This window comes from Prionailurus bengalensis, chromosome A1, assembly GCF_016509475.1.
Source record: "Prionailurus bengalensis isolate Pbe53 chromosome A1, Fcat_Pben_1.1_paternal_pri, whole genome shotgun sequence".
Taxonomy (NCBI): domain Eukaryota; kingdom Metazoa; phylum Chordata; class Mammalia; order Carnivora; family Felidae; genus Prionailurus; species Prionailurus bengalensis.
The window spans coordinates 81,028,428-81,055,262 of NC_057343.1; the positions used below are offsets into that span (position 1 = coordinate 81,028,428).

General features: G+C 53.2%; 1 protein-coding gene across 16 annotated transcripts in view; it reads left to right on the forward strand.

Annotated features, from left to right (window-relative positions):
- The window catches only part of ARHGEF7 (Rho guanine nucleotide exchange factor 7), a 134,674-nt gene that overhangs the window by 34,895 nt on the left and 72,944 nt on the right, over positions 1-26,835 (forward strand). For 5 of the 16 annotated variants that reach the window (XM_043593173.1, XM_043595265.1, XM_043590785.1 and 2 more), the window contains exon 3: positions 23,474-23,558. The exons of 8 other annotated variants lie outside the window; for them this stretch is intronic. In XM_043593173.1, the coding sequence (XP_043449108.1) occupies positions 23,474-23,558 (85 nt within the window). Of the gene's footprint in view, positions 1-21,124; positions 21,241-23,473; positions 23,559-26,835 lie in introns of those variants that run through there. 3 more of the 16 variants (XM_043592433.1, XM_043597544.1, XM_043596048.1) reach the window with 2 other exon arrangements.

Here is a 26,835-nt window from a genome sequence, read left to right on the forward strand (position 1 = left end):
TGGGAGGCCTGCAGCAGACAGGAGCAAGCAGCTCCAGACCCTGTGGTAAAACATGTACTAACCCGCTAGATCTTTCTTTTGTGTGTGTGTTTATTTTTAAGAGGGGGACAGAGCACAAGCAGGGGGAGGGGTAGAGAGAGAGAGAGAGATACAGAAATCTGAAGCAGGCTCCAGGTTCCCAGCTGTCGGCACAGAGCCCAATGTGGGGCTTGAACTCAAGAACTGTAAGATCATGATCTGAGCCGAAATCAAGTCCGACATTTAACCGACTGAGCCCCCCGGGCGCCCCCAAACCCCCTCGATCTTTAACCAGCTGTGACAGGTCGCACCCTTCGTGACCCCGCAGCATGGCCAGGAGCCTGAGGCCCTGGGAGATGGGCATCTGCCTGCAGTCCAGAGCTTGTGTCAGAGGACTCTGTAGCGTCCTGGCTCGCCACGAGACTCCTGCGTGGGGACCGTCCTTGTGCAGCCCCTGCAGAGAGGCAGGGACAGTGAACTGGGCCGAGTATAGGGAGGGGAGGAGTGAGGGTGGTTCATGTCGTAAATTTCTGTCACCAGTCCTGTTAGTCTCAGGCGAGATAAAGTCTCGGGTACACGCCCAGGCCGCCTGGCCTAGCCGGGTGAGCCACGTCCCTGGTCCTGGTGATGGGAGGTGGAACAGTGAGACCCAGTTTTGGACCTTGGCCCGTGTCCACCTCGCTGTGAGAGACCTGCCATGGGGTGCCGCTTCTGCTACGCAGTTGGAGCAGCACCCTCTCGGGTGCGCTGAGAGCTGTCCTAGCTTCCCAGGTGCCTTCATCCCCCTGCCTGACCTTGGTAATGGCAGGACTTACTGTGGACCCAGGTTTTGTGTTTTGAAGGCTCCTGTGGATGGGTGGTGCAGGAGAACATGGGGTGAGGAGCGAGGACGGGTCTCTGCTCCCAGGAAGAGGACTAGGCCACGGGTGGGGACTGGGTCGCACACTCAGGAGGTTACTGCACAGCTTGGATCACAGTTTTCACTGCCGTGTTCTGTCTCTTCAGCAAGCCACCAGTTTGGGGACCTGGTCCCTGCTGGGCCTCTGTGGACAACTGTTGAAACTAGTTTGAGTGTGGCTGGTCGACCAGGCTCACGTGAGACTTGTAGGACCGTGTCTTAACTGGCTGCTCAGCAGATACTGGCGCCACTTACCATGGGTGTGCGCATCCTGTGGCTTTTTGCTACTGTGAGAGCGCAGTTCTGCTTCCCTCCCTCCCTGCTGCCCCTGGCCATCTGCTCGCCTCCCTAGGCTGGGTGGTGGCACTTGGCTTCGTTGGCCGTAGTCTGTTGAGCCAACTCCCTGCAGCCTGGGTGGAGGCAGAAGGCAGAGGATCTTCAGTAGCACAGCTGGGTCTTTGTGCTTGTGACACGTGGGAGTGGGAGGGGACCCAAGGAGGTCCCTGTGGCCTCGTTTCCCATCTTTGAGCAGACGGAGACCCACAGATGTGTGTGGGACACGCGTATGTCCCTGGGAGACTGCCACAAGGGAGTGGTCCGAGCATCCCTCAGGTGTGCCCGGGTGGTGGGCAGGTCCAGGGTGGCCTTCGAGCCTCTGCAGCCTGCTCCTGACGTCTCCGCAGCCCTCTGCTCCTGACATCTCCCCAGCTCACTCTCCTCGGACGCTATGGTGCTCTTCTCTCGCTCCTGCTCTGGCCACTGATACCCCCTGCCTAGATTACTGCGGCGGCCCTGTGGCGATCCAACTCCTCTCTTGTCCTTCTCCAGGCTGGTTTCCCTCAAATGCAAATCTGACTTCCGTTTTCCTGACTCTGATTCTGCTTTGGGTCTTAGGCTGAAATCCAGACTCCTTGGACCTGAGGGGAGAGCAGAGCAGGAGACCAAGGTGCTGTTGGGCCAGATGACGTAGGGGGTCTTGGAGATCACCCGAGGATGTTGGGCTGCCCTCTGTGAGTTGGGGCTGCCGGGGCGGACCCGTGAGGAAATGTGACCAGAGTCTGGGGAATCATCTTGGCTGCTCTTTGGGGCGTAGACCACAGGGAGTCTAGGGCAAAGGCAAGAAAACCAGAAGAGGAGATGGCGAAAATCCAGGGAAGAGTTGATGACCCTTGACCCGCAGTTAGAATAGTTTCCGTGGCAGGAGTTGCATACTTTGGTTTCATGCAAAGCGTAGGGATGATTTTCTCGCGGACCGCAGAGGGGTGTGAAAACAGAGTCCGAGAAGACGAGGCTCTGGCCTGAGCAGAAACCATGGCCGTTGGACGGGGAGTCTGCTGCAGTCCAGTGTGGTGCTCTGTGCCCAACATCCTGCAGTAGACCTGTCTGCTTCGCTTTGCCAGTGATCAGCGTGGGTCTGATTGGACACGGGCCGTGATGTCAACTTGGAGCTTGTGCGTGCACGAGCTCCTTCCACTGCAGGAAGTGCCGCCTTAGACCAACTTCAGGAGGTCTCCTCATGATGCTGGATCAGGTGACCCCACTCCGTGGCTGCGGACAGGGCCGTATTCAGTGCGTGCTGTGTGTGTGTGTGTGTGTGTGTGTGTATGTGTGTACACTGCTCTTCTCATTGGAGTGTGAACGTGGAGGGCAGCATCCATGCACTGGGTTGTCTTGTACTTCTGTCCCCCGTGCTGGCATGTAGTAGGCTCTCACTGAAACTGTTGAATGCCCAAGACTAAGGAGGAAGTGTAGGAGAAGTCCTAGAATTGAATTCATCAGTGTTCAGCTTTAAGCACTTAAAGTGATGGCTGGCCCCATCTTCTCTAGCTCCTGTCACACTGGTCTGGTGGGCCACTCGGACGTGCTTCCTTGGAATGATGGCTGGTGCTTCTGCAGGAAGCCTGGTCTCAGCCATGGCAAGCTGCTGGAGAGGTGTCTGTGTACAGGACTGTGATCACGTGTAGCACCGATGAATTTAGGACGGCTCAGTTGTGCTTTGAGGGTGGACTTCCTCTCCTCTTAGGCCAGACCTCAACACGGGGACTGATGAATTAGGCTTGTATGAAGGTAGACTGCCAGAAAACTTGTGGGAATGTTCAAGAACAATAGAGGATGTCCGGGCCTTTGGGACTTGTTTTCCTTCTCTGTGAGATCTAGGTTTCAAGAGCATCCTTAGGTCTTGGGACCTGTCTGTGTGGTCCTCTGAGAGGCAGAGGATGGGATACTGTAATATTTCTACATCAGTTTATCGTGTTGATAATGTTTGCTTGTTGCTCTCAAAAGGCACTTGTTTTTAAAAATTTTTTTTTTTCAACGTTTATTTATTTTTGGGACAGAGACAGACAGAGCATGAACGGGGGAGGGGCAGAGAGAGAGGGAGACACAGAATCGGAAACAGGCTCCAGGCTCTGAGCCATCAGCCCAGAGCCTGACGCGGGGCTCGAACTCACGGACCGCGAGATCGTGACCTGGCTGAAGTCGGACGCTTAACCGACTGCGCCACCCAGGCGCCCCAAAAGGCACTTGTTTTTAAAACGCTGGTGGTTTCAGGACGCCTGGGTGGCTCAGTTGGGCGTCCGACTTCAGCTCAGATCATGATCTCCTGGTTCATGGGTTTGAGCACTGTATTGGGCTCACTGCTGTCAGGGTGGAGCCTGCTTCGTATCCTCTGTCTTCCTCTCTCCGCCCCTCCTCTGCAGTCTCACTGTCTTTCTAACAAACATGAAAAAAATCTTTAAAATTCTAGCTGTTTTGTCCTTTCATAGCTGTCCGGTTTTGTCAGAGCTTCTTCTCGGGGCTTTTTCATGCTTTGAAGAAACTTTTAAGGTGCTTCTGTAAGAAGGGTAGCCTGGAGATTTTCCAGACATGTGGCCAGGCCAGTTCAGACATGGTGCTTTTGAAATGAGGCCCTGCTTGGTTGAGTAGGACCTGCAGGATCATGGCACAGCATTAGATGGCCTGTTCCCTTTCACTTGGTGACTTCACTTGGGTCTGAAGACTGGTTCCAATCTGTAGAGTACCGTTCGTTACCTGTATCCTTGGGAAATGTATCGCAGACACTGTGTTGTGTGCCACGACGTTCTGTTGCTGGCCCAGTTCTAGGCTGTAAGAACCCACTGCTGACCGTCCTAAGCTGAGGGGAGAATTGGTCCTAGAAGTTACTTCTGGTAGCCTTCTGGTTATGTTTTCCAGAACAGGAAATGCTGCTTATATAAGTTTTTAAAAAATAGGTTATGTTTTTTTCATGGTCAGTAAAACTAATTTGTTAATTATAGTCTTCTGTGTTACACTAAATCCATCAAATGAAGTGAGGCATTCCTGTTTCTGCCAAAGGGAGAGATCATTTGAGCCTATAGGTCTCTTACAGAAGTTTTGGTTTCAGTGAGTACATAGCTGTTCGGTAAAATTGATCTCTGGTTCTTGCACTTTGTGAGACAGCGTAGCATGTTGGTTTTCTCTTGCTGGGAAACCAGTTACCACAGATGGAGTGGCTGAAGACAACGCTGTTTACCACCTCTGTTCAGCATTGAGGCTACTGGTCTGGGGAGCTTGGCAGGGCTCTGTGCTCAGGGTCTCACGGACCGGGTGGTGGATGACGGGGCTCTTAGCGGGGACCTCGAGGGGGAACGTCGGTTTCCAAACTCCTGAGGTGGTTGGCAGAATTCACTTCTTAGTGGTTGGGACCGAAGGCCCGGTTTCCTGGTGCCATTGGCTGGGTGTCGCTCTTTGGTCCTGGGGCCTCTCTGGTCCTAGTCGTGGGCCTTTGTCTTCAAAGTGGCATCAGTTCACCTGTGTCCGGTCTTGCTGCACACACACCTCTGACTTATCCCTGCTTCGATGGCAGGAAGCTGCTGGCAAAGGGCTAGATCGCACCCACCCAGCCAGTCTCCCTTTGACTTTGCTCAGGGTCAACCCTGAGGGACCTCTGCAAAACCCCGTCTGCTGTGGCTTGTAACAGCACGCCTGCAATGCCGTCGTGTCACGTTCTGAGCCCTGAGCGGATCGAGAACAGGACTGTGGTATCTGGCGAGCAGGGTGTAATCCTGGTCTTGCACCGATAGTGGTGGCCCCAGCCTCCTTTCCCACCTTTAACCGAGCTGGACGAAACAAACTGGGGGAGAAGGGACCAGCAGCCCCCGACCCCAGTTGTGCTCAGGGTTAATTGAAGTGGTGTGCCGGGGGTGACTGAGCGTCCTCTCTCAGTGCTGGGGGCTCTTTGTGCTGATGTGCAACACGATAGGGACGGGCACTGGCACGGGGGGGGGGGGGGGGGGCATGAGGACCGAAGGCAGCAGGAAGATGGTCGTGCCTCTGGGACGGAAGAGCAGGTCTCGGCGTGGCAGGACGGTGGGGGCTTAGTCCTGTAACGTTGTAGCCTCCAGCACTCCTGGTAAGGTCCCCGGTTTTCTGACTGAGCCGACGCGCTTGTGCTCTGCATGGTTGGCTCCTTCTGCAGTCAGGTATGTCCATGTCGCTTGTGCCACAGCCCAGACCCAGGTGGGCCCGCTCCTCCCCGGGAGGCCCAGCCAGGTGTGCAGTGGTAACTGGTTGTCTTGCGAGGGCGCCCGTTCCAGTCTAGAGGAAGGAGTGTGGAGGAAGCCAGGGGCATGTTGTCAGCTTGCGTCTGGCCGCCCTCTACCCGTGGCAGGCTCGTACACAGCCTGATTTGCTCTCCGTTCCTTGATCCTCATGTGCTGCTGCCCCGGGGGGTGGCCCGGGGGTCTCTGGCCTGACCGTGGCACTGCCCTGCTGAAACCACCCCTGTACACGCCCCCCCTTACTCAGATGGTCTCATCCAGGAGCTTTACTGTATGGGTGGGACTTCTTGTGACTTGACCCTTGTCCACTTCTGTCCTTGCCCCTGCTCTTGGACTTCCTGTCCCAGGCATGTCAAGTTCCTGGAGATGTCCAGAGTACTACGCTCATCAAAGTAGTAGTGTGAGTACTATGCTCACAAAGTGTGTGTGCTGTGCTAGGCGCTGTGCGAGTGGCTTCACGTGTTACATTGAAACCTTGTGACGACTCCCTTGAGCTGAGAGCCTGAGCTGGAGAGGTTGAGGAACACGGCCACAGTCACTCGGCTATGAGTGTTGGGGCCAGGTTCAAGCAGGGTGTCCCCGGAGGGGGTCCTTCCTGTGCCCCATCCTGTCTGTGCTCGGAGCCCCCCCGTGGCCTCTGCCCCCCATCTGCACGTCTCCTCCACCAACCCGGTCCCTGCCGTTTCCCTCTGTGGCACCTTCAACGTCGTGTCCTTGCTCGGACTGTGGACTCCTCGGCCTGCTTCTAAGCTTGAGTTTTTGGTGTCTGTCACTTACTAGGCACGGAGTAGATGTTGGTTGACTTGGTAAAAACACCCGAGGTGCCCTCGCTAGCCTGCTGGTGAAGGGGCTCGGCATGTCTGTAGAGCCCTGTCTGGTGTCTCTGCTCGCCCTTCTCCCCGCCCCTGTTCACACCTTCACTGTTCCTTCCGGTCACTCCTTCAATTTTTGTTTTCTTCCCTTCAGGGCCTGGCTTCCCTGAAGGACTTGTGGCTGAGGTGTAACTGAACAGGGAGCCCCCTTTTCTCCGTCAGCAGTGGCTGCTGGTCCTGATGGTGAGGGTTGGCCCGAGGGGCCAGGTGGCTAGCTGTGTGTGCACAGGAGCCTCTGGTGGAGCACAGTAGGGGCTGCCTGGGGACCCGGTGGCTCTGCTCTTCAGGGGAGGCTCTTAGGCATATCGACCACACAGATTTCTAGAATCAGAAAGGACCTGGAGCTGGGGTGCCAGGTGGGGCCGGGAGAACACGATGTGTGTGGCTCAGTCGGTTGAGTGTTTCCGACTCTTGATTTTGGCTCAGGTCATGATCCCGCGGTGATGAGATCCAGCCCTGCGTTGGGCTCCGAGTGGAGTGTGGAGCCTGCTAGGGATTCTCTCTCTCCCTCTGTCCCTTCCCGTCTGTCTGTCTGTCTGTCTCTCTCACTTAAGGAAAAAAGAAAAAAGGGCTTGAAACTGGTTAGAAACTTGTATTGGGTGAGCATGTGTAGCTGTGCTTTGAGGAGCTGTGCAGGTGTCCTGTGGAGAGCAGCAGACCAGCGCTAGAGCCCTGTGTGGGGTCCAGACTGGTCTCTGCCCCCTATATGGAGATAGGAATTGTCCTCAGCCCCTCAGTGGGGAGACCCTAGGAAGGTGCAGGGAAGGGTGGGCAGGTGCGTATTGAAGAAACCCACGTAACTCTTGACCTTTTGTGCCCTAATCTAAAAAGGGCCCAGATTCCTGTTGCAGGCTGGTCCTCGTCCTTGGGTGACTTTGGAGACGGGTCAGGTAGAGGCACTGATGGAGCGGAGGCGGGTTGGGTGGGACATGCATTCTGGATGCGTGTGGCATGTAGGCAGGGTTGTGCCAGCTGAGGAGGGGGGCAGGCCTGCCCCATGCTGGGACCCCCAGCCTGTGGTGTGCTTGCATCTGTCCCTTTAGGTGCCGGATGGGGGGGGGGTGGCTTGTGTGGGCCAGCCCGGCCGACCGCACGCCTGGCCGGGGGTCGCTGGCAAGGCTTTCCCCCAGCGTCCGGTGCACCCTCATGGCCTCGCGCAGTGGGGAAAGGGTTTCTGGGTAGGAGCCCTGTATTCTCCTGAACAGCACTAGGCTGCACGTGTGTTCTTTCTGCTTTGCGGTTGAATAGGATGGTCAGTGTTGGCCAGTTGAAAGGGAAGTGCTTTATCGAAGGACTATCTTTTATTCTCCAGTAAGGCCTCTTGGTTAAAAATGTCAGGACTGATGAGTGGGAGTGGCATGAATCTAGAGCTTGAGCATGTACGGTCTGCAGAATCCTGAGTGCTCTCTTTGCCCAGAAAAGATGCTGGTCACTTAGCGTGGTGCCTTCCCACATCTGTCCTTTTTCCCACCTTGTTTGAGGCTTCTCAGGATGTCTTAGTCCTCACTTCTCTACTTGGGCTTTAAAAACCAGCAGAATCCCCGCTGGCCGCCTGGGAAGGGGAGACCTTTTCCTGGCAGGTAGTTGCCCGAAGCAGTTTGCGTCCCCGAGGAGTTCCTGTAGGTCCTGGGAACCGGCGAGAGGGCCAGTTCCCAGTGAGTGATGACCAAGCAAAACAAAGTCCAAGGCCTCTCAGACCACATTTGGATGTGAAATCTGCCCTTCGTATGTTTTTGTAAAAAATAGTTTTCTAACCGGAATATGTATTTCCAATCTATTTTATATTAGTCTGCATTGGGTGTTTTCTCGGGTAGTTGAGGGAAACTCACTGGTCTGTACTTGAAGTGCTAGGACAGGACATGCTGTGGCTCTTCCCACCTTCCTCCAGGCTGAGGGGGATGCGTCCCCTTCCATCCCTTCAGGGAGGACTTGTAGGTTAGAACGGATGGGGTCCCCTTGGGTTGCAGAGTTGTGGAGCTTTTAAAACATTCCAGAGTCCCCCTGGAAAGCCTGACTTAATTAGTTGGTTTTTAAAGCTGACCCAGTTGGGTCCCTCAAATTAGGGTTTGGTGAGGTGGGGAGAATTGTGGCAATTTCCCTCAAACTTACAGAAAGGCCAAGGATCCTGCCCAGCTTAGGACAGGCACAGTGGGAAGTGTACTTTCCTCAGCCCTCCTTCTGGCAGAAGCAGCCAGTCGGCTGAGCTGGGGCGGGGGTTTTTGAGGCAGCGACTGAGATCCTGAAGTGACATGGGGCTGATCTGGTCTGTGGATGGTGAGGGAATGCTTTCATTTTCTACTTAAAAGATGCTGGGGGTAGTGTTGGGGAGCTCAAACAAACCTCCTGACCTGCCCCTTGCCCTTTTCTTGGAAAAACCTAAGCTAACACATTAGAAGGTAGTGTGACGTCCTGTGCCGTCACTTAGGTCACCATACAGACACTTTGCCGCCTGGCTCTGAGTGTTCACATATTCTCTAGCCACTTAAACCACGTGGTAGGCCTCCACATGCCTGCCTCTGAACACCCCGTATGTACGTCTTTAAGATGAGAATATTCTTCCTTAGTTTCCCCACACCGTTCTTCTACCTTTCACGTTTATTAGGACTCTTATGTTTTTGGGGAGTCCAGCGTTGTTAACCCCGTAGAGTCTGGTTCAGGTTGGACATTTTAGGTAAGAATTCTACACACTGATGATCTATATTTCCATGGGTCCTATCAGAAGTGCTTCATGTTGACACTTCATACCGCTGGCACTGAGTTTCATCCCTTGGCTAAGGTGACATCCGCCAGGTCTCTGCATTGTAAAGGTGGTCTTTGTCTTTGTGCTTAGTACATAATCTGTGGGGTGGTGCCCCACAGCCTTTCATCTGATGCACTTAGCATCCTGTGATGACCCTTCCTGAACTGATTGGTGTCGTGGTGGTAGCTGCGTGGTACTGGTGCCTTCTGGTGCACACTGCCTTTGAGATCTTGGTTCTGGGCAAGGACGTTTGGCGTGGTGTTTGGCTTGTAAGTTAGAAAGTTGTGTGTATTTTGGCCGGTGGAAGAGCTTACCTGTGCTTTCAAGAATCTGTGTGAAGGTCCTACGGTGTCCTTTGTGAACCTGGCCATTCACTTCTGAGCTCTGTTTACCTTTTGTGCCAGCTTTCCATTGTCCATCCAGCAAATATTAGTCCCCGACTCTTGCTGACGCCGGGAGCTGCATTTCATCCACGTGGGCCTCAGGAGCGTATAGGAAAGTTAAGAGGAAGGAAGGAGTACAGATACAACATTTGTGTATGAGGAGAAATGGTAGAAATGCAGAGAGGTGGAAATAAGTTCTTAGAGTTGCGTACCAGCGGCTTTGTAGCAATACTGACTACTTGCCGTGTGGCCCCTCAGTGCCGAGTCAGCCACAAGGCGGTGCTGTGAGGGGGGCGCGGGGAGCCCCGGTCCAGGGAAGGGAGACCAAGATGGGGAGTGGGTCCACGAGATGCCCGGTGTCTAATGTTTACCAAGGGGCAGTGCTGGTATTTGACTCCAGGTTTAGGGAGAGTCCACACCTTGTAAGTTTAGAATAACCGGTCTGCTGCAGCAAGGGCACCGGGTCAGTGCAGTTAGTTGGACGCCCCATGAAAGGGAAGAGGAGAGGTGCATTTTGAGGTGCGGTGCGATGCAGTGTCTTGTTGGTAAATGTGTTCACGTAGAGACCAGCAGCCTGTACCATGCAGCTGAGGGGATTTACATGTGACTTAGCAAGTTTACCTGCAGAATCTTTGTGTTCTGTGTGTCCCCCATCATGATGGGTGTGACGTGTAACTCCCTGAAGCCTTTCAGCGTAGTGAAGGATTTATAACCTAGGAACGACTTTGAACCAGTGGTCATTAGCAACTTTATTTAAAGCTTGAGTAAATGCCGTCCTAGCTGCATTTGCTAATTCTTTCAGTGTGAGGTTATTAAATTGCATGTTTATTATGTGGGTTTTGTGTTTGTATACTGGTTGTAATGTAAAACAAAGTGTGTGTGTCTGTTCTGGATCATCATTGGGAGTCTCACGGCCATCAGTCAGATGTCCTATTTTGAGGACCAGGCAAGGCTGCTTAGGGGCTGGGAAGCAGGTGTGGAGGTTTCACAACTGCCCCGGCTCTGACCTGTCTTCGCCCTGACGAGACCTGGAAACTTCCCATCTTCTGAGATGAAACTTAACGTCTTCAGGGTGTCTTTGAGCATCTCGTTGGGCTCATAATGGGGTAGCAGGGAACGTCCCGTGATGGGGCAGCATTCCCGGGGAGCCTGCCGTAACACCGCTGGGGTAGAAGGGGATCCTTTGACCATTTATTGGATAGGACAGGTTCAAAGATCTTGAAGAGCAAGTTTGTATTTCATTGCAAGTGGAGAATGGGAAAGTGTTTCTCCAGGTGGTGGTCAGTCTGCACACAGTTGATGAGGACCTTCTGGAACCCTGCTTTGCCCTGGGGAAAAGTATCCATGCACAACATGTGTCTCTGGAGCCTCAGCCATGTGTGGCAAGTAGGGTGGAAGCATGCAGGTGGGATCCAGGGCTGAGGCTGGAGTCCTGCTGGAGTGGAGCACATGGGGTTGGGGTGCGGAGAGAGACACTTCACGTGGCCAGACTTGAGAAGGTGAGTGGGCGGATACCTGGGTGGGTAAAGCCAGCAGCTCCCTGGTTGGCCTTGGTTGAGCTGAACCAACAAAACATCGTGGATTTGATGAGCTGTCCCGAATAGGAATTGAAAGAGAATCTGAATTGTGGCATTTGGGGTCTTCCTTCCTTGGGATATGTCATACCCTTGAACTTGAGGGGAACGTTTCAGTGTGGAAGATTATAATAGGCACAGACAGGTACCCAAGCATTTTAGCATTTTTGGAAAGCTGCTGCTTTTGGTGGTGGTTGCTTTTGTTTGTTTGTTTTTTTTTTAAGCAGTTGGTCCCAGCCCTCAGGACTCTCAGCATAGCCCTGCCAAGGTTAGACCTGAGACCAGGAGGCTGTAGACTGCTCTAGGGAGGCATTGTGCCAGCAGTCATGTTGTAGTCCTGTTATGTCCTTGTGTGCCTGCTAACAGGCTCTGTTAAATGTACGTACCTTGAAATAACACCGACCTGAACATCTGTCTGGGCATGTGGACGGCATCTATTCAAGTCTCCTGTCAGGTACCAAGTACTGTCTGTCTTCTCTGCTCACTCAAAACTGGAACTGCTTGTCTACTGAGAGTTCTGTCTGTACAGGGTTGAGCAGTTTAAAGAGTACTTTCTCAGTTTGTCGTGATAGCTAATTGTCACGAAGACCTTTGGATTTTCACCTTTAAAAGTCCTGATCTGCTTCTGTGGTCCCACCGTGGCTCCCTTCCTTTGGATCCCCGAGAATGGGATGGATTTAGTGCGCTTGTCCTGCCTCCCAGCTCCTTGAAACATCTCTGTATCTTGGTTTTCACTAATTGCATTGTCTAGTAATTCTTAGGTTTTCAGTACTTTTACACATTTAAATGCTGTACCAGAAACCTGTATTTCTTTTTTTTTTTTCTTTTAAACAGTTTATTCATTTTGAGAGGGAGAGACAGAATGCGAGTGTGGGAGGGGTAGAGAGAGGGAGACACAGAATCCGAAGCAGGCTCCAGGCTCTGAGCTGTCAGCACAGAGCCCAACGCGGGGCTCGATCCCATGGACCGTGAGATCATGTCCCGAGCTGAAGTTGGACACTTATCCAACTGAGCCACTCAGGTGCCCCAAGAAACCTGTATTTCTTGATCTTTCCTCTTGCAGCTCACCCCTGTGTGGAAGAGGAGGAACCCACAGTGTGACTCCATGGGGCTTGGGGGGCAGACTGGATGAGGGGCACTTTGTTATGGCCGTGAGTGGTGGGATTGGCCATGTTCCCCCTCGGTATTCGGTGGGCAGGGCTAGTGTCTAGAAATTTCCTTTTTGCTGTGCTGCCCCTTTCTTGGTGCTCCAGCCAGAGAGGGCAAGCTTTTTCTGGGGCTGTTTTTGTATTTTTTTTTTTTTTTTTGGTGCATCTGGGCTGCATCTGAAGCAAAACAAAACAAAAACCCCCACAGAACCCAGACAACCCTCTGCTGTGCTTCTTGGGCCCTGAGGCCTATAGCCAGGCTGCTGCTCCCGGTCTGAGTTCTGTTCGCCTCTGTTCTGTATGTAACGTCCAGGGCTTTTAAAAAGCTGGACTTTGCGGTTCCTGTAATATGAATAAAGGCCCCATAGCTGACATGAATGTACAGCTGTATAGGTGAGACGAGAGGGGCCCTGTAAGGGGCCAGGCTGGGAACAGGTGTGGGAAATCTGGGGGGAAGGGTCTGGATGCTCTCCCTGAGCAGGGTAGAGGGATGAGCCTTCTCTGTACCCCAGTTCCCGTGTCTCACTCCAGCTAGAGGGCGGCCCCGGCTTGAAGTTTATGGTGGGGCTCTTAGGGTATTTCATTTTAGGTAGAATTGTCTCCTTTTTTGTCTTCTGTGTCTGTTAGTGGGTCCAGTAGTACCTGGACTTAGTGACTTGTTAGGGATCTGGTGTAGGCAGCCAGCTTTCCTTATGGGCAGAGGTCTGAGTGCTTGGCCTCCTCCTGGAGAAGTGCTGCTTCCTGTCCTCCTGCTGGAGCAGTCACCGAGGTGCTCCTGGGTCCCCTTAGAAGTATGGCCCATCCTTTCCTGTGCTGTGGAATCCCCTGAGGCCTTGCTTAGATTGCTCATGGCCCCTGCCCCCTGCCCCCTGCCCCATTTAGCGCTGCAGTAAATTCCTATTTTATTACTTAAAGCCTCTTTTGTCATTTTCAGTGGAACTTTGGGAGAGATGAGAGGTAGTTCGCATTTGCACTTTCCCAGCTTTTTTTTTTTATATATATTTTTTAATGTCTGTTTATCTTTGAGAGAGAGAGACACACAGAGTGTGAGCAGCGGAGGGGCAGAGAGAGAGGGAGACACGGAATCCGAAGCAGGCTCCAGGCTCCGAGCTGTCAGCATAGAGCCTGATGCGGGGCTCAAACTCATGAGCTGTGAGATCATGACCTGAGCTGAAGTCGGATGCTTAACCGACTGAGCCACCCAGGCACCCTTGCACTTTAACATCTTTGAGATGTTTCTCAAAGTTTGACTTTTGTAACTATTCACGCTAAGTTTTAAAGTTAATGCAGTGTACTTGTTACCTTCCTGGCTCTAAACGTTAGCACCTAACTTATTTGAGTCCTTCTGCCCCGACCCCTGTTTGACACCGGAGGGCTGCTCTTTTCAGACTCACCTCATTGGCATTGCGGACAGCCTGGGGGCCTGCTGCAGGCTGGTGGGGCGCTGTGTTTGTGCATGGGTGTCTGAGCCCCCTGCCCCGCTTGCTGTGGACCCCCGTGTACGCCTGCAGGAGAATGCAATGGTTCACCGGCTTCCTGTCTTCTTCTCCCAGACCATCACACCGTCGTCCTGGGGGCCGGGTCTTCTTTGTAAAATAAGGTTGGCGTGAAGTCTTGAGCACAGCGCCCAGAGGCCTCCGTGGATGCTGGAGCCTCCCTCCCTGCCTGGTGGGGCTTTGGCCTCTCTGCTGCTTTCTGTTTGTGGAGGCTGAAAGCCAGCTGGTGCTTTCTTTGCTCCGGTGGTCTTCCCCACTTCTCAGGGTTTTATCACTCCCACCCCCTACCCCCCCCCCCCCCCCGCCACCCCTTCCTGTAGACCACCTAAAACATGGGGCTGGGGTTTCTTTTGATCTGGGTGGTCCCTGCCCTCGTTCGTATGTGGGTGTTGATACGGTCAAATGCACAGCGTTGAATATGCTTTAATTCTCATTTTAAAGTGGAAAGTTGTTTGGGGGCACACTGGGTGACTGGTAGGTATTGATAGAAGCCATCGCCAAACTAGTTTTATCCCTGGAGTGGAGGAGTAGGCAGGACTAAGAACAAACCTGCAGAAGCCAAGGGGGCGAAATCACTGCAGAGTCCTGTTCCTCCCGTGTCCCCATCAGTATGGACCATTTGCAGTAAACTGAAATAGCAGGACTTCAAGACTCCTTTCTACTCTTCTTGCCACAAAATCCAATTTCTCTTGACAATGTGATAGGACAAAATTATATTTTTAACTTGGCGAACTACACTCCAGAACCGTGCCAAGAGTAAGTTTCTTGCGTCAGAAATAGCTTCCTCATAAACTCCCTGGAGGAGCTGACCTGGCTCCTTGCATTTGGAACATTAAAGCTACAAGAGTTGAACGTGCTTGGCTGGCCTCCCCTTGTGGGGGTCTCTCCTTTAGCCCTGAGATGGTAGAAAGAATGTCTGTATGTTCCCTGTGATTTTCTTGTTGCATGTACCCATGGTATCCTCAGCCAGGGGCATAACTTAGGCACGCGTTCTCTTCAGTGGCTGTGGTTGGTGGTCTGCAGTCAGTGGGTGGTGGTCGAGCCCTGGGGAACGTGCAGAGGGCAGCCAAGGCAGCCCACAGATCTCCACTACCCTGTTTCTCAGGTTCTGTGTAGCCCCCAGTGCTGCAGGGGGTCCCCACCCTGCTTACTGGGGTCGTGCACAAGATGCTGGGAGGATGTGTGTGTCACCTTGGCTCCCGGGGCCCCTCTGCCTCTCCGGCTGTGGGGTTGTGACCGGTGGCTCACGGCCAGCCATTCGCTGCTGGGATGGCAGGCTCGTTGCTGTTGCCGGGGGCTGCGTAACCTCAGTAGGAGGAATGTTCCTGAAACTGCAGCCCATGCCGGAGACAGTAGACAAAAAGATGGCCCAGAACTTATGACTTCTGCACTGTGGCTCTTAACTTTTTCGACTTGTTACCCGAACAGTGCTGTTTCATTTAAGCTGGTTCGGATTTTATTTCTAGTCGAAAGATTTGACTGAGGGGGTCTTTGTTATATGGTGAGTGACACCATCAACTTGGTGCTGTGGTTTGCTTTTTTATTGTGTGGAAGACGTTCTGATTTCCAGTATCATCAGTGACATTTGGAAGTCAGGGTGAAGCAAGGCCCCCATTGTGAGCTGGGCGGGGGGGGGGGTTGGTGGGGAGAGCCTTTCAGGCCTTACTACGTTAGGCATCCTTTAGTTACATTTTTGGGAACCCTGTCCCACTTCGTTGTGAGGTGTGTCTGCACTCCACAGAATGCAGAGTGACATTCTGTGACAGCGGAGCCATCCAGGGAAGAGGTGTGGGCACCTGATTTGAGGGGAGAGGTGTACATGCAGTTGGGACTCCTGTGGCGGTGGACATGGTGCTGGTTTTCAAGCACTGTGCTCACACTTCTGGGCACTCGTTTCTCAAGTTGGGGCCGGGGCCTTCCCTCTAGTGGGCCGCACGGGGGCCTCCTTAGGGACAGCATGGCACGCAGGTCTCCAGTCCTGAGTCGCAGGCACTGTGCTGGCCTTCCTGTCGAGTGCCCATGTCGCTGCTGTGAGGACTGGAGCACATGTCTGTGGTGGGCAGCCTGGTTGAGACCCAGCCCTGGGGATGCTTTCAGGCCGCCTCCGAGAGACCAGAGCTGTGTCCCCCGGTGGAGCCGCTGGGAACTGCTGACACCCCAGGACCTGCGAGGTAGGTTGTCGAGGGCCCTGAGGCTGAGGGACCTGTTACTTAGATGCCGAGCGGCGGTCTAGGCGGTGGAGGTTGAAGGTGGTGAAGCCCTCTGTCGCTCTGCTGGCCCTGCCTGCCTTCTGGTTCCTAGGGCACCTGGTGTAGAGTGGCGGACCAGTTGAGGGTGTGTGAGAAAGATCGAGTGCTTGCAGGGCCAGCCTGTGGACACATGGTGTCTTTTCTTCTTGGAGGCTATGTGAAGCCGTCACTCCTGAGCAGTTACGTGACGACCGCGTCCAGAGTTTGGGAGGGAAGGGAAAACCTCGTTTGCTCTGCAATAAGAAGTGCTTTGTGGGGAACAGTTTTTCCTGTTTTGAATAGCTGAGGGTTGTTTTATCCAGTGAAGAGGTTTTAACTTTGACCCTTTAGTGTTAACTTGGCCTGAGTCTAAATGACCTGTTTCACTTAATGTCTTCTTTTTTTTTTTTGAAGATGTGCTCTGTCCCCTTCAAGAATCCCTTCTGTTGTGGAAAATGTGGCATGTGGGTGTATTGCCAGTTCTTGCCAGATGCTGTCATTCAGCCCCCACATCTCCGAGACTCTGAAGCCCAGAGGTTTATCCTCCTGGCTGCGTGTTAGCTACAGATAGGGTGTTGCTGTGCTCTCAGGGTCATCTTAATGCTGCAGTTTTGGCCTGGGCCTGCCTGTCTCCTTCAGATGGGCGGATACCCCCAAAGGCTCCTACAGCTTCTGCTCGGGGCTGGCATGCATCATCCTGCTCAGAGCTGGTGCGCGTGGGTGCGTGGACCGAGCCCACGGGGAGGCGTGGCAGGGGGTGGGGAGCAGATGCTGGCGCTAACTGACCAGCTGCGGTGAATTGGAGTTAGACCAAAAAGTCAGAAAATGGTGTGATGAATGGGACGGTTCTAGATTGGGTCCGCATCTGCTCTTAGAACTTGTGCCTTGGAAACCCGTTTACTTCAGAGCAGTCTTCTGTTGCTTAAGGCTTTCCTGAGAACCACGGTGGCTTCTCCTCATGCAGCCCTCCTCTGTCAGGTTGAGGTTCGTGCGTTCGGGGAGCTCTCGCGGGGAGGGGGGGGAGCGTGGCGGGGGTGTCACCCTCCTGTTACTGCCCTGCCGGGTGGATGCTGGTGATGTCTGCTTCACTTGTGTGGTACAGCCCTGTCTTCCTGTATAGGTGAGCCTTCCTGATTTCTGGTGTGTGTTCAGGAGCTAAACTTGGTAGTGCATGTGACCGTGTAAGTCAAAATAGAAGATGTTTAGAGGACTAGAGGAAGTTCGGGCTGGGAGGGTGAACCTCGCCAGATCGCCCTGTCTTTGGTGGTATGTGTTAGCCCTTCTGGTGACATCACAGGCAGGATTTCTGGGGTTAGTGGTCGGGGGGTGGGGTGGGTGCTCCGAGGGGTTGGTTTGTCTGGGCCTCTGCTGGGCGGGTGGCCTCTCAGGCCTGACCGTGACCTCCTGACACAGATGGTGCGCCCTCCTCCCTCTGCTGTTGGTTTAGAGCTGAGGGGCTCCACATCTGTGAACATGCGTGCTTGTCCTTTCTTTTGAAAAAACCCCTCCTGACCTCTTGGAGCAGGTGCTGGTGGAATGGGGCTTTGCCCTGCCCCCACCTCTCCTGAGCCATGTGATTCTCTTGCCCACTGGTGGGCTGGGGTCCTGCTGACTTCTCCTTTCCCGTGTCCTGTCATCCACCTGGAACCTGGTGCAGGGGTGTGGCTCTGGTGCAGGGGGGCACCCTAACCCTCCTCTGTGGCCTCGTAACTCCTTCCCCTGCTTTCCTCCTTCAGCCTTCACGAGGTGTTCTGGGAAGGCCGGCTCTCTTGACCCTGGTTCTCCTTTCCTCCCAGTTTATGGTCCTCCTCTAAGTGGTGTCCTGTGTCGGGGGGTGAGGGGGGCCTTGCAGGTTGGCCAGTGGCGTTTCTCTCCCTCCTCAGGCGGGGAAGCGGCGCCCGGGCCATGCAGTGACCTTCCACAGGGGCCCTCGGCGGGCCTGTGCTCCTGTGCCCTCCCTCCGTGCCCTTCCTCCTGGTTTGGACTGGACGCTCCTAGGTGTGGGGGGCCACAGGGCCCGGTTGGTCTGAGGTGGCCCAGGTGTACGTGTGCTGTCCCGAACTGACTTCCCCTCGAGCTCCTGTTTGTGCAGAGCGACTGGCGTGGTGGTTGTGTGTATCCTGCGGACACTGCCGCTTCCCGCCTTGTGCCTCGCTCTCTGTCCACTCTCCACCTCATGTCTCGCTTGTGCTGCTTTGTTCGGAGCTCTTCCGCTGAGCCTTCCCTTTCTTTCAAGGTTCTCTGCAGGTTGTACCTTGTTTAGGGACACCTGGGACTGGCCAGAGTTGTAAAGAAACAGCCTGGAGACTTCCTTGGTAGCTTTTGGTGTCCCCTGGCATAGCCGTGTGCTCTTTTGTTGAGTTTAACCCCGTGTGGGCGCCCCCCAGTGGAGATGGGGGGCAGGTCCCACCAGAGGACCTGAGAGCCCGGTTCTGCCCTGCTGGTGCTGCTGGCCCCCGTGGCTGGCCCGTCTGTGATGTCCTGTGCTGCCTGCCTTGGGGTGGGGATGCTATTTATGCTGATGCTTTCAGGAGGATTCCAGCAGTGCCCTGCTTTGGCCGAATCAAGGAGAATGATGTATTCAGGGGTAGAATCTTTTTGGTATTTGGCATTCTTCCCTGTTAAAGGAGGAGATGATTATCTTAATTATCTTTATCTAATGAAATAGTTTCATTTACTGCTTTTTTTGGTGGAGAAAACTGCAGCCTTCTTCCTTGATGTGGTGGTGGTTGGTAGATGTGTGGTCCCGTGTGAGCTCATAATGGGGGCTGCAGCCAGAAGGGAGCCCCAGGTTTCTTGGGGCATCTGGCAGGTGCCCAGTTGGGGACCCGAGGTGTAGAGGAGAGCTGTGTGTAGCGATGCTGCTGCCTCGGTGGATCCGAGTCCAGGCTGGGGAGGGTGGGCCCTCTTCAGGCTGCATAGTGTGTCAGCAGGTTCTTAGAAGTCCCTTCTGGGCTGGGGAGGCGGGACTCCCGGACCCAGAGCCTCGATTTAATATCCTTTCCTTCCTGTTGCAAGGAGGTCTGTTTCCCCAGGCAGGACCTTTCGCTGGGGTGCTGTGGTGGCCTTACTGGGCGGCACTCCCCTGCTGCTGAGGGCATCTGTCTGCTCTGCGTGAGCCCTGCTAACAGCAGCTGCCCTTGAGGCTCACGCTGCCTGCACCCCTCCCCGTCTTGGCCTCCCGTGCTGCTTGGAGTTTGCGATTGTTTCCCACTGTGTTAAGAATGGGCTCAGGTGAAGCTGACCGTGGTTTCCCCTCCTGAGAGTTGACTGTGTGACAAGGCAGCGGATAGTTGAGCGTTGGGCAGACCGCGCAGGGAATGGCTGTTCTGCGGAAGTGTTCCCACATAGTGCTAGCCATCCGGGGCCAGCGAGGGCGGGGAGCCGGGCAGCAGGTACACCAGAGCCTTGAGCAGACCCGTGTGCAGGCTGCGGGGCCGCCCTTCCTCTTGTGTGCTGGTGTATTTCCCTCGTGAGCCTTGGGGTGCCGCGGTGTCCACGCTGTCAGGGTGGACAGGTGAGTGGGAGGGAGGGCTGGGCTGTCAGAAGCAGCAGCTTCAGGGGTGGGAGTTTTGGGTGGGAACCTGAGCACTTTGATGGAGTAGGGTCCTTCAGGATGCAGAGAGGTGCAGTGTCGTGCTCCAGGGCGCGTGGTGTGGATGCCTGTACTCCCTTCTCTGGTCCCGTGAGGCCTCTGCTTCTGGGCACCCCCCAGGCATCGAGGAAGCTTTTTTTCTTGGTAACTGTGTTTTAGAAAACCGTTTTCTATGGTAGAATGTGGTTATTGATGGGTCAGTATTATAGGAAACCTGAAGCTTGGTGAGCAAGACTTCAGTTCTTAAAATCTGTTCCTTCTCCAACATGTGAGACATTTGCATGTTGCTTTCTGTCCTTGTCAGTATGTTTTTCCTTCCCATTTAAAAAAAAAATTTTTTTAACGTTTATTTATTTTTGAAACAGAGAGAGACACAGCATGAACGGGGGAGGGGCAGAGACAAAGGGAGACACAGAATTGGAAGCAGGCTCCAGGCTCTGAGCCATCAGCCCAGAGCCCGACGCGGAGCTCGAACTCACGGACTGCGAGATCGTGACCTGAGCTCAAGTCGGATGCTTAACCGACTGAGCCACCCAGGCGCCCCTCCTTCCCATTTTAAGGATGAGAAAGCAGAAGCCTGGGAGGGCTTCCGTACATTGTGAGGCTATAACAAGCGAGGGCAGCCTCCACGCAGGAAAGGGCCGGCTGCTCAGGGCTCAGACTCCTTGGACAGTGCTGTGTTGTCACTTGGAACACGTGGGGGGTCGTGTTTGCTCTCTGTCACTATAGTATTGTTGCTTTTGATTAATAAAATACTAAATATCAACAAATTTAGTATTTTGAGGGGGGGAACGGGATCATTTTACTTCAAGAATATTGGATTCTGCTGTATACATTTAATTCACGTAAATGCGAAAGTGAGGGTGAGTGTTTGGGGATATGCTTTTCCAATATATCTGGGCCACAGAGTGGTCCCTCCTCACTGTGAGTTTGGTCTTGGTCTGGAGTGGAGCCCGCCTGGGGAGAGGATTCACACCTTCCTTGTCCCTCCAGGGCTTTTTTCCCCCTGCTGCCTGGAATCACATGGGGTCAGGGTTCCTCAGAGATGCTAATTTCACTGGCTTGGGGTTTGGCCAGAGTGTCTTGGTTTTCTGAATCCCTGGAGATGCAGCCTCTCCTGAGAACCTCTGCTCCGCCGCCACCGGAGGCAAAGCGGACCCCAGTGTTGGCTTCCTTCCTCCCGCTGGCTCCCGACTCCAGCCAGGGTGGGCGGTGCTGCTCTTTGGGCGACATGGGTAGGCCCTGAGGTGGGGCCAGTGTCCTTAAGCGCGGAGTGCCCTGGACGACGGAGTGTGCCGGTGTCCTGATCGTTCTCCCGCGTGTGGGCTGACTTGTGCCGAGACGCTAAAACAGAAGTTCTAATGAGACTTTTCTCCTAGTGCAGACTCTTTACTCAAGAGTTTTCTGGTTTTCTTTTTCTTTTGGTTGAATAGTTTCCTAATTCGGGAAATAGTCTTTTTTTAGAGCTGGGCTTTAGTCAGAACATTTTATGGATTCAGAATGTGTGTTTCTCAGCGGCAAGCGTTTGTCTCCTCTCGTTGTGTAGTTTCCTGTGAAGAAATGTAGCACAGATGTGAATCCACTTAAGTTGTGGGGTCACATGGAAGCCCGTCGGTGGGAAGGTTCGGCCAACCAGACGCTTCCTGGTATCCAAGTAAGAGAGATATATAGTTCTGGAATAACAGGAAGCTGCAGCTTTCAGCATCCTGTTTTTCTGGGTTTTGTGACTTGCTGCCTCACCACAATGAAGGTTAGTAGACCTTTTTATGTTGAATTCTTCTCATAGGGTACTGCGTATTTAATTTTCCTATCTCTAAAACTGGAACTTCAGAGCTGAAAGACGGGCAGATTAGCTGCTCCTGAGTTTTACAAAGGAACGTTGATGTTCGACACAAGGAAGCAGAGGCCTGTCAAAGTTAATGCTCTTCATGGTGCTCCTAAAAAATGCAACTAACACGTTAAACAAAACGTAGGTAGATGTGTCCGCCTAGATAATGCTCATTTGACTCGTTTCTGAAATCTCACAAATGAATTAGATTCTGTGTTGTATAAGCTGATTCTAAAGACGCTCTGTTGGAAGGGGTGCTTTTTACAGGAAGGGTCTGGCGTGAAATTGATTCATTTTGTACGTCAGCTGTGTGAGAAATGGCACCAGTGACTGTCCGGAATGCTTAGATGCGGTCACATGTAGGCGTTAGGCTCTGTTCAGTTTCTTCCAGCTTTTAGAAAAAGCAAGCTGTGTGCCCAGCTCCTCCCTTGACTCCATGATTTGATGGCCTCCTTTCTTGAAGTTCTTCAGTTTTTCTTTTGTTTGTTGGTGTTTTTTAAAAAATTTTTTTAACGTTTATTTACTTTTGAGAGAGAGAATGCGCACGAGCACATGAGTGAGCGGGGGAGGGGCAGAGAGAGGGAGACACAGAATCTGAAGCAGGCTCCAGGCTCTGAGCCGTCAGCACAGAGCCCGACGCGGGGCTCGAACCCACGAGCTGTGAGATCATGACCTGAGCCGAAGTTGGACGCTTAACCAACTGAGCCACCCAGGGGCCCCTGTTTGCTCATGTTTAAATAAACCTACCTCATGGTTTTTACTCATTTCAGAAATTAAAGGCAGAAGGCCATTAACTGAAGAATTTTGAGGAAGGCAGCAATTAGATTTGGAAAGGCTCCCCTTAGCTGCTCTGTGTGTGAATGTCCCGCATGGTGACATTTAGCACCGCAGGGTGGCTGGATGGGTTGACTGGTGCATTTATCCATTCAGCAGACGTTGGACCTTTTGTACTGTGTGCTGGCCGTTTTGCTAGATGTTGGGAGTTGTAAACTCTGGTTTTGTGGGTTTTCCAGTGTAGGGTGGCTATACACGTGGGATGTGAGGTTGTCCTTGAGGTGAGTGTGCTGGGAGAGCTTGGTTAGGGCGCCTGACCTAGTCTGGTGCGGAAGTGTGGCCAGGAGTCCTGTGAGGACTTAGGGGGTGGGGGCTGGGAGGCAGGAAGAAGAGGGGTTCCTGGCAGGATGTGAAGTGGAGGAGGGGAGGGAGGAGGGGAGAGGTGGCCGGGCCCTCCTTCTCCTGACCCTCCTTCCTGGAGTGGCTGGTGATGTCTGTTCATTTTTGCCCCGGTGCGAGAAACTTAAGGCTGTTAACACAGTTTACGTTTGGGTCTCTAAATACACCTTTGTTATCGACATCCTGAAAGAAATATTTTCATAATTTTTCTGGCACCGTTGTGGGTGATTTTACTGTTACAATCTTTTGTGGTGGTTACCTGATGATCAAAAGCCGTGTGTGTCCTCCAGGCAGTATTTGGGAATGAGATCTGTGTGTGTGCCTGTGCGCACACTTGCAGACCAGCTGTAAGGTATCTAGGCAAGCTGACGTGTTCTCTCAGCTTCTGTGTGTGTGTGTGTGTGTGTGTGTGTGTGTGTGTGTGTGTGTACGTGCACCTGCGTGCCGGGATGGACTCTCCTGTGTGCCGGGTCTGTAGGTGGCCGAGGTTGGAGGAGGTGTAAACTAGCCCATCCCGGTCAGGCCTCAGTGCGGTGCCTGGAGAGCAGAGGTGTCCCCGGAGCTACTGGTCTGTCCCTCTTCCGGAATCCACTTCTGTCTTCCCTTCCTCCTGCTGTCCGCATGTGTTTCTCTTGCTGTGCTTGGCTGTGGAGTGGACTTGGGGCTGGGACAGGATCTAGAAGCAAGCCCAGTAGCTCATGGGGCTCCACCCCGTGTTGCCGAGGGGGTTGGGCCAGGTGGGGAGTTGGCAGTGAGGACGCTGGTCTCCTGCCCCACATCAGAGTGTGCCTGCACCGGGAGCTCTGACTGGCCCCTGCCCTCTCCTGGAAGCTGAGGCCACCGGTCTGCTCCTGCAGGCTGGGCTGCCTCTTAAGGACTTGCTCAGCGAATCCTGCTGTGGTCCTCCTGTTGCTGTGAGAACTTCGTTTGTCCTGTACCCGACAGAGGAGACCCTACTAACTTGTTTAATTTTTCCTTTCAGACATTTGATGCAAATGATTTGTATCAGGGGCAGAATTTTAACAAGGTCCTCAGTTCCTTAGTGACTCTAAACAAAGTAACAGCAGGTAAGAACTTTTTATTGAACTTGAGGGGGTGGGAAGACCAAAGGGCAAAAACATGTGCGTTTCGGTTGGCAAGGCAGACATGAGCATTATAGAATTAAAAAGAAAACAAACCTATCCTCTTACATTTTTGGCTTTAATTTTTGCTGTGATATTTTCTTCTTAGATCAGAGTCTTGCTGTTCGGGCCTCTGGTGGATAGCAGGTGTTTTCCTTTCTGTGGGCAGAAAGCTTGCTGCCTGCCACCTTAGCAGAGGAGAAAGGTGTTTTGTGTGGGTGGACTCCCAGGCTGTCTTGGAGCTAGAAGCACCTTTCTCTGGGTTTTTATTTCTTTTGATGAAAGCTTACATTTAGGGAGCAGGTGTAGTGCCAGTTTGAGAGGTGTGACCATGACAAGGAGGCAGCCAGCGAGGTAGCCCTAAAGTAACCCCCTGCCACGGCCAGGCTTTCTGCGGGCTGTGACGGTGCCCAGGGTATGGGTTCTGTGTTGGGAGCCCGGGCCCTCCTTCAGTGAAGGGGTGAGTGGAGCTGAGGACACCCTGTGCTGCTCTTCTGGGCTCCCAGGTACAGGGAGGACAGGAGAGCTTCTGTGCACATTTCTTGGAGGGAGGCACTGCCTGTCTTCGAGCAGCGAGAAGCTCTGTCTTTGGAGAGCTGTGTGGATCTAAAAGGACTTAGTGGCGCTTCTGTCTTAAAGTCATTTTTATTTTTCCATTTCCCTCTACGCAGTTTTAGTTTCAGGTTTACGGGGGAATGTTGACCTTGGGGTCTTTTGATGAGAACCTCAAGTGGTTTTCTGAGGGGCTCTTGTCCCTGTTTTCCTGGCCCTTCAGAGGGGGTGTGGGGAGGAGCAGAAGCAAAGCATCGCAAGCTGTAGTCCCAGCTCTGTGGTGCTCTCTGCTCAGGGCTCAGGTAGCCCCCTCCTAGAACTTGCTTGCTGGGATGGCTGTCTGCACGGAGGTGGGGGGTGGGGGAGGGGGCGCGGGAGGCACTACCCAGAGCACCTGCCGCTGCCCCCCAGCCCCAGGCAGGGCTTTTGATGTGGCTGCGTTTTCCCAGCCTATCTGTGCGGTTTGAAGTTGAAAACCTCCTAGGGCTGTTGAGATGGATTATCTGGGGAATTCGCTCCATTGATAAGATAGGACCTTCTGTGATCAAGTGTGGGATTGTCGGTGAGGTTCTGACTCCAGGAGGAGGGAGAACGACCAGGATGGAGAAGGTGGGGGGGGGGGTACAAAGATAAATGTAGTTAGTATTATCCTCCCACGTGATGTTCTGCAAACAGAACTTCGTGGCATTTTGTGGAGGTTATTAGGCAGTGAAGCTGCCTTCTCTAGTCCCACATTGTAAAAACGCTAGCTTGACGGCGAACAAGCCTATTAGAAAGATTATGTAGCGGTGGGGGTAATACAATGATGGAAACCTGTAGATCAGATCCCCGGAATTTAACGGAAGAAGCAACTGGTGCAGAGGGTACGGTTGTGTTTCTTCGCCATGTGGGGCCTGTGTGCCAGCTGCTTCTAATAACCATCTGTGCCTCAGAGTTTCACGGGAGCGTCTGAGGGCTGATGGAGGGCTCCATGGCAGGCGGGACAAGAATGGCAGATGTGACAAGTACACGTCGTTTTTTTACTGTGACCCTGCTGCTCCCAGGGCATCCTTCTCTGGTGTCTGGTAGGGGACAAGAGGGCCACTTTGGCTTTGCTTCTGCATGCTGGGTCTCGCTGCAGTTGAGGGACAGGTGCCAAGTTGGGGAGGACGAGAGGGGAGGCGATGGGGCCGGCTGTGATCTGTGCCCTTGGGCGTGTGCTCCTTGTAATAGAACGTGGCCTGGGTCCCATCGCTCCCGGGCACGTTACTGTCGCTTCCCCCTCCTCCTTGTGCAGCAGTGGTGCTCCTGTGCCCTGACAGCATTGGACATGGAGTGAGTAAGATGTCCTTTCTGGAAACCTGCTTGGAAGTTAGGGAATCAGTGGGGCTCTTCAGCATTGACATGGTCTCTCAGCTGGAAGGAATTTTAGCTCTTATATTGGGCTACTTGATTGTAAATTTTGTTCCTGAGGCCTGTGTGCTGGAAGTGACCCTGTCTTTTTAACTCCCTTTTAGATTCACTTTTAAATGAATGAGAAAAGTCTGTTACTATTTTCACTTCTGCCACTTGAAGACCCTTGTCTCCAGATGTATTGATAAATACTTGCCTTTTAACTGGACAGAAGAAAGACAGCTGACAGGAAGTGTAAGGGATGTCGTGGGACTCCTTCATTGCACTAAATGTTCCCTTGAAAGGTGGAGTCAGGCGACAGCGGGGCGGGGGTGAGGAGGACAAGTGTGCAGCTGCTGGGGGTGGAATCTCCATGAAATGACCTTGAGGAGCTGGTTTTGTGCTTGAGATTCCCAAGGCCCGTGCCCACCTGAAGTAGAAAACACTGACAATTATGCACAGCCTGAAGCAGGACCTGAGAATTGTAGGGGCTTTTGGAGGTGCCCTGGTAGGGATTCAGGACTGGGCTGTCGAGGCTGTTGTAGGACTGGGTTTCCAGACACCAGTGTCCATGGAGCCAGTCGGAAGCCCAGGGAAGCGGCCCTGCTCGGCTCTCGGAAAACTGGAGCCTGGAGCCGCAGCCCGTGTACCTCAACAGCAGCTGGAAATCAGGGCCTTCCTGTGATAACTTCAGACCTGCAGTTGACAGCGGAAAATTTTGTAAGACCCTCTGTAAGCCAACCCCAACAGATCCTTCAGAAAAATAGGAACTGGAGATCACGTTTAAGGATATTTTTATAGATGGCTCCCCTACGTATGTAGTGCCTTTGAGAGAATGCTAGCTGTGTGGATCTTGGTCTGGCGATTTCCTTAGAAAACCTCTTCATGGCCTTGTTTTTTGGTCAACTGACTTCTAAGAAGCGGGTTGCTAACATTTACTTGTTGGTTGGCCTAAGTCTCTGCTCCTGAAGAGACTCAGGGAGAGTGCTAGGCCCCTTAGTACCTGTTTCCATCCATCCTTCCTGTGACTTGGAAGGAAGGCGTGGCTGTCTGCATTTTGAGGTCGTCCTGCTCAGGTTTCTAGCTAAAAGCTGTCAGGGGATTTTTCTCTTGGTTTAAAGTCGGAGTTTTTGTTGCAAGAGGATTCCTGCTGCTTATGGCCCTTTTTGAGGCTTAATTCTGGAGGAGTGGGTGGGCGGGGATGATGTGTTGGGGCTGAATCCTGGCTGGTGCTCTGACTTACTTTGAGAGGCTTGTTTTTTCCATGGGAAGGGAAAGTATTAAAACCAGTTACAAAACC